Raw genomic sequence first — 12,802 nt, 5'->3', positions numbered from 1 at the left:
ATGTTGGAACAGAAGTATTGTACATATGACACATGTTGACAGTATACAGTATCAAATGATATGCTAACTATGTTTTAATTGAGATATAGGTATGTAGGCAAATGGGACACTTCAATCAACCTGTCTGCTAATCCTGAATGTACTAACAATGTGTGTAATCTCCATCCCAGCTGGATGGATACGGCAATAACAGTTTGTGTAGCACGTTGTCTATTTATAATAAGCTATTGGACAGGTGTTTAAATGGCTTTTTAATTGTTTCCAAGGCTGTGATGTAGCAATGAGACACTCAAGTGAACACTTAAGAGAATACAGCTCAGAGCCAGGTGCTACGTGTGGATGTATGCGTGTGCACGTGCAACACAGCATGAGTAATGCCTCTGGCACTTTCGTGAAAAAGGACAGCACCTGTTACTTGAGGGAATACAAAGCATGCACAGGCACAGGTTTGAGTGTGTGAGTAAGAGAGACTGAAAGACTCTGACCAAGTCAAAAAAGGTTTTTTTTTCTTGCTTCAATATGTTCAAATATTTCTTTAAGCTGATTTGGCTTCATCTACATATTAAAAATAGTAGTAGTGATGGCATGGCATTGTCCTTTTGCAGCAGAAGGAATGGCATGTTATACTTGTTAACTGGTGTAAGAAGCAAGTGGTAAGCTATTTGTGTTAGCCAAGGCTTGGTGACTCAACCAATCTAATTTGAGGCCCACTGCAGCTATTTATCGACACTATAAGAAAGCAATTTGTTCTATGCAGCTGGAGAGCTGCTTGTTTGTGTCATTCATAATAATGGTCACTGGATTAAATATCACACTGGAGCTCTGCTCCCTAACATTGACGGTACTGCGATAGGGACCAGGCTGGGACATGCAGTGTTGGGAAGGTTACTTTTAAAATGTATTCCATTACAGAATACAGAATACATGCCCCAAAATGTATTCTGTAACGTATTCCGTTACGTTACTCAATGAGAGTAACGTATTCTGAATACTTTGGATTACTTAATATATTATCATGCTGTTTACAACTACATGAATGTACTATTGCTGTGATTTATTACTGTTACTGAAGGTCCGCTGCTCCGAACCGTAGTAAAGGGACCTCTGGCTAATACGGTGGGTTCCGTGTCGGGCTCGTAGCCGAAAACTAGCTTTACTTTGTTGTCTGGGTCAACTTTGCTAGCAAGCGACAGAGAGAGGCGTTGAAAGGCTGCTCCAACGGAACTTATTGTTTTTGGAGGAAAACACGAACACGGTGTACAGTCGAGTCTTAATAGCTTACTTACAACTGGGCTCGTCAGGCACTCTTCTTGGCTGCAGTGGTTATTATTATATTTACATGCTTCCAGCTCCCGTTTTTGCTCGATGACAGCTCGTACTTTTCCTTTTTCTCCCTCCCTCGCTCACAGACACATAACGGGTATGGCAGTCCATCCTCCCTGCAGCACGGACTACACTGCCTATGATGCTACATTCTTTAGAGCTATACCGGTAGCATTCTGCCTATTAGCTTAGCACAACAACAACAAAAAGGCCTCTCTCACCCAGGAAACACACACAGAGAGAGAGAGCGTCACCCTGTAACCATGGCAACCGTAACGCTGCCGCCTGGGACAACAGAACGTAGCTGTCAAACAAAACCCAAACAGTCCTGATCCGCGACAATATGAAACAGGGAAGTACCGCCGTGTAATCCATTTATTTCAACAAAGTAACTGTATTCTAAATACCACATTTTTAAACGGTAACTGTAACGGAATACAGTTACTCATATTTTGTATTTTAAATACGTAACGGCGGTACATGTATTCCGTTACTCCCCAACACTGGGGACAAGATATATCTTTTGACTGTTGACATAGTTGGACATTAAATGTATTACTATGTCCGTATTTCATAAGCAAAGTCAAATCTAGGACATGTCATCTTTAGTCCTTTGGCCAGTGCTGAGACTTAAGTAGCTTCTGATAAGTTTGGCTATCCATATTTCTAAATCTTGCAAACATAAAAAAATCCATATATTCTTGTATTAATGCCCTTCTCTCAGGCAGTAATGACATCGTTATACTATAACGGTCTTATAATATTACATAATTGCTGGACTTTTCTGATGATAGAAGCTCTGACATCCCGAAATTGATAGCTGACTGCCTAAAACATGTGACAGGTTTTCAGCCAATGCATGAAATCCTATTATTCTGTCAGACGTTGCTTGCATCTTGGAGAAATGCGTGAGGTGTGCTCTGGATCCTGTGCCTTCCCGTACTGGCCAGGAGATGGCAGGTCAGATTGTCTGAAAACTTTCATTCTTGCAAGACAGTAGTGAAAACAATACATTTTCTATGTGACACATTCCCAAAAACATCTCAGGTTTAGCAGAAATTGCGTATTCTGAAACAGAAACAATGATCATTGCCTGGCTGAAGGGAACTCTGGCAGGCTGGTTATTCGCAGCATGCTCATCCCTTGATATTCCAGATGAAGGTCAAGCTCTTTTAACACTAGTCTACCCCTCTTCCTTTACGCTACATCTGGAGCAGATGTGCATACCACTTAATGTTTGTCTCCCAATGTATGCACATACCAGCATGAGTCTGGGACGAGTGTAAAAATGTAGTGAAAGTCTCGAATTGTTTGGTTCTGTTCTTTTCTATGTGACATCTAAACAAGTTAAAAACAAAAAATACCAAAAATAAAAATACCCCAAACCATCTTTAAAAAGATGAAATTCACTACAGAAACAATCACCCTGTGAGTCAGAGACTGGTTTCACTTTTGTAATTTTATCCCACTGGCTCATTTAACATTTGTTAGTTGGCGAGACCAAATTAGGTATTTGTGGGTCTGTTAGATTTTTGATCCACTGGAAGCTGATACTACACTGTTACCCAGATGCTGCTGCTCTGTGCGTTTTTAGTTTGTCCTATCTGAGCCATAACATGGCAAATGGCAGTGTTTGTTCCGATGATTTGCAATCACTATGGGGTTAAATTGCAGCTGGAAAAGTGCCATCCTGGCTTAGTCAAGTCTAAAAGAGCATGTTTTATCAACCAGAACAAAGGCATTTCCTATTCTGTTAAAGGTCAGAAGGAGGAAAAGACCGAGAGCTCAGCTGGTGGCAAATATGCACAACCGATCTCTGAAAAATCTTATGGTTCTAATATAATTAATAGAGTTTATGGGACTCTTTTAAACAATAAAACCTCCCACTTATTAAGGATTTAAAGTTTAGGATGTGGGGGAGTGAGTGAGATGCACAGTAAAGGGATCCCCCTAATGGCATTACCAGGCAGACAGATGGTGCAGGAGTTGTAGGTTTTTTTTTTTCAGGCACATGGGTGGAGGTAGAGGTGGTGACAGCGGTGGAGTTCCTCCCCCGCTGCCGGGAACGCTCAGTGATCATCCCAGAGTGCCAACTCACCCCTTGCGGGTGTTTCAGTGGTACAGCCCCACCTCGCTCCAGAAGAGCACATGTCGGGTGACATGAATCAGAGAGGACAGGAGGAGTGAGAGAAGAAGCTCAGAGGCAGAAGGTTTAGTCACTGAGAGACTTCGGAAGGACTTCCGAATTGTAAATTGAAACGGAATCACTGTTATTTTATAAATATTTAATCTTTCCTGATTTTTTTACTTAATCATCACAGAAAAAGAATTGGAAGTTTGATCTACAGGTAAGGATGTTTACATGAGTTTGATTTAAAATATAAATATGGGTTTTAGAACTTGAAGAAACTTAATATAAGAAACATCAATATTTAAAGTGTATATATTGCTGGCAAGAACAAAAAGAATCATTATTTTGGCTTAAATCTTTATGCGTAAGGCTTTGGAGTAATTCCGCAAGTCCAAACGAAATGTAACTGTAAACCTGGAATTATGCTCTCATAATGTGCCAACACTAAAAGCAACCACAGGAACAAACTGTGATTATGGCTTCCTCCCCTGTCCTCTCATTCTTGTTGCTACTGTGGCCGTGAGCTGTTGTTGACATGGGTTTGGAAATAGCTGAGGTCTGAGTGATTCACCATCTGTTCCCAGGGGTCGCTCAATTTGGAACACCCTACATATGAGCCATCCTTCTGTATATGTTGTGTATCACTTTGCATATGCACACTAGATACTGAAAGCCACTGCTGTCGCATGACTTTCCTTCTTGTAAATATGTTGGTAGTACCACAGAATGACTTGTTGCTGGTGTAAAACTATATTTTTAAATAGTTTATCTCAACTTTTTAAAATACAGTTTAAAATACAATTAGACTGTGTATTTATTATATGGATAAAATATTGGAGCATATGGCATAAGACCTATCCTTTGGTGTTCATGTAAGGGGTGAACGGGAATAAAAAAAAACTCCAAGTGATATCTCTGTAGTAGCCAGGGGGTGCTTGAAAAGATTAGTTTGGTTAATGTGAAAGTAAACTTGTGTTTGCAAAAAGTATGGCTAAACAGTCGAAATTGTCAGCCGAATATAACAATAGCTAGCTAAAAATCTCAATTTAATAATTCAACCGTCTTAGCGGAGTGTTACGCTCAGTAAGTATCGATGTATCTATGGATGCAACTTCCCTGTTGGCAACACATTTTTTGAAGACTACAAGCACAACAACCAGCTGATCTGAGCAGAGTCAGGCCGAGCATAGACAAGTAATACACAATAAAACAGAAAAAATATCACCTGATTTTTAAATCACAAAATATAGGTATTGGTAAAGCTCTAGCTATCAGTTAATTTAAGTTTGTTTATTATGAAGAAATTATGATGCATTTTAGCTAACAGTGTAAAGTTTGAGCTGAATAGTTGAAACTGTTTTAACACCCAACCAGACCAACCATAGCCAGACCAAAGGAATTTAGTTTACTTGTTTGGTTCAGATGAAATATTACCTTGTCTGATTTGCTATAAATGATAAACACCACAAAATAAATGATAATAATATGTCCACCCATACATGGTTTGCACATTCTTGTAAAGCGTTAGGTGGCTACTTTTATTCATAGCATTGCACAATATATACGCAATTACTCTGGTTTTGTTTTGCAAGCATGATTCAGCAGCAAGAAATCAACCTAAAGACGACAGCTCCTCTCATAGTCCAACTCTGGGGTTTCAAACTGGCAGGACTCCTTTTCCCTTTGGCTGACACAGACCAGTTGTTTCAGTGTGTTGTGCAGAACCCACCCATGTTAACGTCAGACCATGTGGGCCTGCACTGACGCAACGTGACAGGGGCTTTAAGATCTGAAAATTGGCTATTAATAGAGCTGCAAGGGTTGTGTTGCTGGTGGCTGGGCAGCATGCTGCAGCTGAGAATCAAACGAGTTGAGTGGAGAGGGGGGTCACTATGTTTGTGGTGTCAGGGATCCTGTCCCACACAAAAAAATGACTTGATGATTGGGGCCCATTAACATAAACAGTTTTTTCCTAAACACAAAATTATTTAAATGAAAGTATTTTTTTAACTGTGTTAATTCCATTTCATGAACTTTAGAGTTGAGAGCAGTTTCATAATTTTAGTATATTGTTTACTATATTGTGTACTCTTTCTCTCTTTCAGATGTTGTTCATACCCAGGGCCCACTTGATGGAAGTCTTTATGCCCAAATCCGGAAAAAAGACTCCCTGGAGGGAGTTGTCACTGTCAATGGCCTCCCAGTCCGTGAAAACCCCTTGACTAACGAGAACCCATTGCAGCACACCAACCATCCCCTGCAAACTACTGACCACACCCTTCCTGTGGCAGGCCACACTTCCCTCCCTGCTGTCGACCATACCCTGTCTGTGAGCAGTGACTCAGGCAATTCTACCGCATCGATCAAGACTGATCGCACAGATGAGCAAAGCCAGTCTGTGCAGAGTGCTGTGAGCCACAACAATCCAACAGCAACTCACCCACCACTCAGTCCGCAAGAAAAAAGAGAGCTCGACCAACTTCTGAGTGGCCTTGAGGCACCAACTAAGCGGCAAGCCTACCTGCCTACATCTACCTGTCCAGGAGGAGGAGTACGACACTTAGTTCCTGCACAGGTGCATGTCAACGGGAGCCACACCAGGTTAGTGGGCGCTCCTTCAACAGAGGAGCGTGAGACAGATATTCTCGACGACGAGCTGCCTAATAGTCAAGAGGGCAACAGTGTGGACAGTTTGGGCACCATCTCATCCCTTGAGGGCCAAGCAACACCAGCTGACTTGTACTACCAATCACAGACTCCTGTCAGTGGCCAGAACGACGAGCCGTACCTTGATAGAAGCGAGATGCCGGTGCATGGAGTACGAACTCCTACAGCGATGCAAGAGAGATCCGTGGACTCACCATCGCCACAGGGGGGTTACAACAATTATCAAAATGGAGGAGGGATGTATCGTTCACAGTCCTTTGGGAACCCACCTGCCAGCAGCCCTGAGACCACCCCAAAACTTATGCCCAGGGCCCCTGAGAGGAGCACCAGTAGCCGGGATGCTGTACAACGAGGTCTCAGTGCCTGGCATCAGCATAGCTTACCAGACGATCCATTTGGTCCTCCTCTTCAGTCAACCCATAGCTTGCCCCACTTTCCCACCTCAGCTTCACAGCGTGACATTGAGCAGTCAATCGAGGCACTAAATATGCTGATGCTTGACCTAGACCCAATCAACTCTCACATGTCTAAGTCCCACAGTGCGCCCCCTGGTGAGAACAGCCTCAATTCATCCCAGGTGCCATTCTCCCAGACCCTGGCCAGGCCATCATACCAAGCAGACTCTGCTATCCATGGCTACAACAGCTCTGGATCAATTGGCGATGGCATTCATCAGCCCCATCGCTCATCTGGGAGAGTCAGCCAGAGCCCAGTTATGGAGTCTCCAGTGCATTCTCCCCAGAGGCCCAATGCTGGCTACCAACACCAAAATATCACCCCAACACACACTCCTGAGCCCTACCTCCATACTCGCCATGCACCCCTTCATTACACCACTGATTCTAATTTCAATCAGCAGACCCCACTGAAGCCCATGAACTCCCACCCAAGCAGTGGCACTTCACACTCCCCAGAACTGCAGGGCTCGTCTCCGTATCCAGGCTATAGTGCCTCATCTTCACCCCTTCCTACTGTAACTCCACAGCCCAAGGACACATCTTCTTCATCGTTGCCCAGAGAACAAGATGCAGAGGAGGAGACGCTAAACTTGGAAGGCCTGGTAGCACACCGTATTGCAGGTAAGGCTTCAAGATATTGTCTGGAGTTATTGTATGAATAAGGAAGGGACAGAGTGAGTGGTACTGGACTTGTAACTGTTGCAGGATATTATGCTGTTCTTTGTTTTTTTGTGCATAAATTAATTCATTTACAGTTGATTATCTATTATGTCTATTATGGATTAGCTTCAAAGTTTCCAAGTTTTTTAAGGTTTAAAAAAGAATATGTGAAATAGTTTTTTGCTATTCTTGTTATAGCAGGAAAAAATTGCACAAACACACATATGTCAGCATTTGTGGGTTGTTGGACTGATGGTGGCATGTTGTAGCCCCTAAAGGGGACTCAAAGAGCAGGTTAATACCGTCAGTAGCGATGCTCTGTTTTGGAGGTTCAGGGAACATTATGGATGATTTGCCTGAAATTAATGAGCAAATAAATAAGCATAAATATGTAAAGCAGATTTGTAGCATATGATATAGCCTAAAACACTTTTGATATTCTGAAAATGATATTCAACAAAACTTATATATCCAAAATGGCTAACACAATTTACGCATTATCTTCAAGTCTCTGTAATCTTAAGAACCAAGTACAATGCAAGCGGTGCAGTTTCTATAACCGATCCATTACAGGGTGTTGTATTAGAGGAATAAGCCTTACTCATAAAGTTAGCTTCTCTGACTCAGAGAGCTGTGCAGAGCTGCTGAGAGTGGAAATGAGGTGAGAGTAATAATAGCCAGGCATTCAGAGATCCCAGCTTCCATGCATTGTCGGCATGCACGATTTTCTTTGAAATGATTTGGAAGCTCTAAAGTGCCTCCCAGTGGAACAAAAATGTAAGTTCCTTTTTAGCTAGGGGCTTGCGTGTCATCTCATTTGGAGAATACTTTTATTTATCCATTTCTGCTCTGATTTTTCTTTTCCTTTTCCATTCAACCCATCTCTTCACTGTATGGAAACCCTACCCACCACTGCTTCTTCCTCTGCACTCACTCTCCTCCTCCTCCTCTACCTTCACCTGCTGCCTCCCTTCCACCACTTGACATCCCTCCCCGGAAATAGAGTACAACGCTCGTATTCGGGGCATCAGTGAAAGCATGACACCACAACAATCTGACCGCCATCGCTCCTATTCCTTCTCTGGTTTGTCCACTTTACCCCACCTTTAAATTCTGTCTTTGTTTCATTTTATTTGTCTTGCATTTCTAGAAACTTTCTCTACTTCCTCATCATTTTCCCAATTATTTGTCCTTTCCCACTGCTTTCGTATTACTTGCAGCCATGTTTTTAAACATTGAGAATCTTTCTCACTGGCTCTGCCTCTCTTAAAGAGGGAATGATGCTGCCCTTTTATATTGATAGGATGCTTTCTCTTTAGCTGATACAATTTTGAACAAATATCCCGGGACTACACAAGCAACATAAAAGGATGTTAAAAAAAGGCATAATGATTTGATGATTCCTCATACTCAAATATTTTGGGGGATACAGGAGTTCGTTCCAGAGGGATGACCCCAGAAGTGACACAGGAGACAGGCAGGCGTCGGACCACGAGTGAGGGACAGTACCAGAGCGGCCATGATAGTACGTCAGCAGTGCATTCACCAGACTTTGCCAACAATCTTGCTCTCAACCCAGGAGGAAGACCCAGAGAGGTACAGCACTTGATTTTATGGTTAAACCATGAGCACATGATTTTGTCACTAATTTTGTCCCCACTGAAAATCATGATGAATCCTAGAGGCTGACTGTTGTAGGATTTTCAAGACCAATACCAGCATCAGCTGATTTAAAAATCTGATACTCTAATATGTAAATATGTATTCATTTAGACAAGGAAAATGAACCCTTTACTTGATATTTGTTATGTGTAGTTATTCTTTTACCCTCTGCCTGACTCTGCACTGGTCAGCAGGCTGTGCACTGCCCAAAGGGAAGTTGCAGAGTGCCCTCTGGTGGACAACCTATCCAATGTCAGCACATGTTACATAGTTGACAGATGTCTCTGCCCTCTCTCCTATTTGCTTTTTAAATTCTATTGTGCCATTAGAAATGTTGGTTCTGATAGATCAGCAAGTAGCTATTATTAGCCGATAAGTTCATATTTGCACTGAAGTAGTTTCATTTTATGCACGAAAGGGCTATAGCGACATATAGCGACAAGTTTTTAATTGGGGTGGTGCAGGAGGAAGCAAACAGTCATACTTCATGCCCACCTTTGGGCCTATCCTGGTATTATGGAAGAGAGTCCTAAACAATTTCCCCTTCAGCATGAGGTGAGCTACAGTAAAACATCGAGCTCTCGACTGTTTATTGTTCATAAAAGTTCTGACTTCAGACCTACCCCAACCAAGCAACAAACTAGCAGTGACTGCTGATTTGGATTTTAACTTTCTGTTCTGTTTCTCTTATCTGCTGAAAAATGTGCTTGAACTTCAAACTCTGCTTGCTCTGAGTGAGACAGAGAAACTTGCGCATGCTTTTATATCAAGCAGAGCTGACTGATGTGATGTTCTGCCATCTCATCAACCCAAAACTTTTGTAAAGTACCCACAGCTGACCGCGAACGCTGCAGAAGAGGAATAACACAGTACACTGATGTTCCTGCACTTTCCATATTTGAATTTCTTTTACTTGTTTTTAAATATCTTCGTGGTCTTGCTCTGTTTTATGTGTCCCATATGCTCACGGTGTAGGAACTTGTACAACCCCTCAGGCACTCCGGTGCATGTCTGCTAGTCAATCTAAAGTTCGGGGCAAAAACCATTAAAGAGAGGCAGGTTTTAGCTTTCATGTCTTTTTGATTGATCCATTATAGTTAGATTTTTCTCTTTGTTTTAGTTCTTTTTAGCTTATTTATTACTCTGTCATGATATTGTGTCTTGACTCTAATCAAGTCAAGCTGCATTGATTTTTCTGTAGACTAATTATACTTTTCTTTTATAGTTCCTGACATACCTCCATATCTGTGTGCCTTGATCATCTCTTTCAGGGTGCAATGCACAGCTACCGAGAGACGTTTCAGGACAATGAAACAGACAGGTTTGCCAACAGTTCCACCTTTGGAGGTGGTGGAGGTGAGAATTTATTCCATATTCCATATTCTCCATATCCTAGTCATAGCTACAACACACATAGGCTCACTCTGCCTAAGACATTAGATAGAAATTGTTGGTCTGAATCTAAATTACATTTGTTTGTTAATTAAAAAATGCACAAGGAAAACACTGAATTGTGAACAGAGGCTGAAGTTTAAATTAAGTAATTTTGTTTTCATTATATATAATATGAAACAAATACACAGCAAAGAACAAACTCCAAATAAAATAGAAGAAGAAAAAAGATAAACAACCAAACTACAGTAAATAAAGGCTTTAAAGGATTTTGCAATGGAAACAGCTCATTAGCAAATAAAACTGAGTCTCTTCTCACAGTCATGAGCCCTCCAACTACTCAGACGCCCTCCTGTCTTCTGTAAGGCTGCACACTTCATCTTAGCCTGCGGACACAATGGTTTTCCCCCTTCATCCCAGGCTTCATAGTCCATCTCCTGCCCATCCACCCAGATCCAGTCCTTAGATAAGAAGCGCAAACCAATCCAGACATGTTTAGTGGTGTGATATTTATTCAGCTCTTTCTGAATGAGCAGCATCTCAGTTTCTGATGCCACACTGGCCAGGTCATCATGGTGCTCCCTGCACTACTCCAGAGCTTCCTCCCAACTCTTTTCCTCTTCCACCTCTACTGCACTGTAGCAGAAGACAGGGTTGATCTTGTCTGCATGTGCATCACACCATTTTTTGTTATCAAAAAGTCCATAGTCTTCATTGGGTCGGTTTTCAGGTTGACCCTGTTTCCAGCAAAGCTCAGTCACCTCTCCACCTCCTGACCACAGCCACTTGTTTTTGTCTGAGAGATTCCTCAGCAGTCCAAACCAGATGTAGTCATTGAGATTGTGAGAGACCTCCTGAAGCTTGAGGTTATCCCGTTCATTACTGACCGGGGCCAAGTCTGTGTATCTCTGCTGACAGTAACTTAAAGCTTTATCCCAAGGCATTTTCTCCTCAATGTAAACATACTTGCTAGAAGTTCCAGAAAAACTCAGGAGGAGCAGGGTCCAGACGAAGACCTGATCCATCATTGTTTTGTTTCAAAGAGTGTTGCGAGCTGTGAATACCCAAAGTGTTATGCACTGTCAAAGCTATGAGATGTTTGACAGAAATGATTTGCATAGGCGGGCTCTGTCATTCGCTCAACCCACCAGTATTGTCGAGGGAGACGAGAGAACAAAGTTTCAAGGAAAGAAACTATAAAAGTCTTTCTTAAACACTCATTATTATGTCTCTTCTGTGCACTCCTCGTCCAACATTGGTCTTCTAGGAATGTAATTTTGGACTCCATATTTTTAATTAAATTCAACAGCTATTTGATTTCTTTAAATTTCTCTTATCAATGCACTTCAAATATATCAAAGAAAGACACAGACATGAAGCCTGAGGCTATTGGGAAAGAGCAACTAATAAGGGTTGCGTGACTTCACAGCCGACAAACAAATCAAAAGAAGGATTTTCCATGTTGTTAGTGATTTCTTTCAAATGCAAATGTAGAGGTCAAGAGAAGAAACTCAGTGAGGGCTGAAAGAAACAATCTTTATTACGTCTGCTTTTTATCTTTCCATCCTTTTGCTTTTTGTCATTTTATTCTTTGGCCATGTTGGTGCAATTAAATATAAAGTAATGTGGACTTAGGTGTATTTTATAATCTTTGAGGTTAGGGATAACATAGGATATATTTGAGCTATTAACATTAAATTATAATCCTTTCAACAACACTGAAAAAGAGATGCCGTTTTATCCGTCCTTTTCACTGCCTCCATCAAACCAGGTGTGTTTTTATAGTCAAAACAATCAAACTTACAAGTCATCTCACAAACCACCGCCCCCAAAATATATGTATTCAATTCAGTTATAGCACTGACCTCCGTGTTCAGACAGTCTGTGTGATACTGATATTTGGGAACCCCAGAGTCCTCTCTCCTGTCATTAGTCCTGAACTCACAAGCGTTCTAATAAGGAGGTGTTCCTTTACACAAACATTCATATTTGCCCACCTTTACCCTTTACCATGCCACTTCCTTTGAATGAATCAATTAAGTATGTTACAGGGTGCTTGCTGGCCTCTTATTTGGGAAACATTATAAAATATGTGTGGTGATTTCTGTGTCTCACACCTACTCACCTTGCATTATCACAGCTCCATCTTTACATTACCTCGTCATTGTTTGAGTAGCAGAATGCTCTGGTGTGGTGATGCTCATGCTAAATGTGTGCAAATTTATTTCCATAACACATTCACATTTCTTTTCATATTTACATCGAGGTTAGCATAAATACAAATTCCAAAGAAGCAAATAATTTGACATATACACGTGATAAAGATTTCCAAAGTTTACACATGAATAGAAATATAAATACAAATATGGAAAAATAGTTTTTAATTAAGTAGCACATTTCATTACATGCAAATTTAAAGTGTATGACACAGAAGATAAAAATACAAAAACCTGTGTGGGTTTGCAGTGGCTTAAGGCAGTGACAGCAAAGTCTGTTTTTGAACATATGC

The 12,802-nt window shown here is 41.4% G+C and overlaps 1 protein-coding gene and 1 pseudogene across 9 annotated transcripts in view; one reads left to right on the top strand and one right to left on the bottom strand.

Annotated features, from left to right (window-relative positions):
• The window catches only part of LOC146491515 (tensin-1-like), a 120,782-nt gene that overhangs the window by 97,120 nt on the left and 10,860 nt on the right, over positions 1-12,802 (top strand). For 8 of the 9 annotated variants that reach the window (XM_085152728.1, XM_085152727.1, XM_085152724.1 and 5 more), the window contains 4 exons: positions 5,560-7,200; positions 8,243-8,323; positions 8,672-8,835; positions 10,173-10,257. In XM_085152728.1, the coding sequence (XP_085008854.1) occupies positions 5,560-7,200; positions 8,243-8,323; positions 8,672-8,835; positions 10,173-10,257 (1,971 nt within the window). The remainder of the gene's footprint in view (positions 1-5,559; positions 7,201-8,242; positions 8,324-8,671; positions 8,836-10,172; positions 10,258-12,802) is intronic. The other variant, XM_085152729.1, reaches the window with a different exon arrangement.
• LOC146491516 (macrophage mannose receptor 1-like) lies at positions 9,008-12,575 on the bottom strand (annotated as a pseudogene).

Source organism: Neolamprologus multifasciatus, chromosome 23 (genome assembly GCF_963576455.1).
Source record: "Neolamprologus multifasciatus chromosome 23, fNeoMul1.2, whole genome shotgun sequence".
In the NCBI taxonomy this organism is placed as follows: domain Eukaryota; kingdom Metazoa; phylum Chordata; class Actinopteri; order Cichliformes; family Cichlidae; genus Neolamprologus; species Neolamprologus multifasciatus.
Note: the sequence above shows the minus strand (reverse complement) of the source record. Positions and strands in the feature narration are given on the sequence as shown.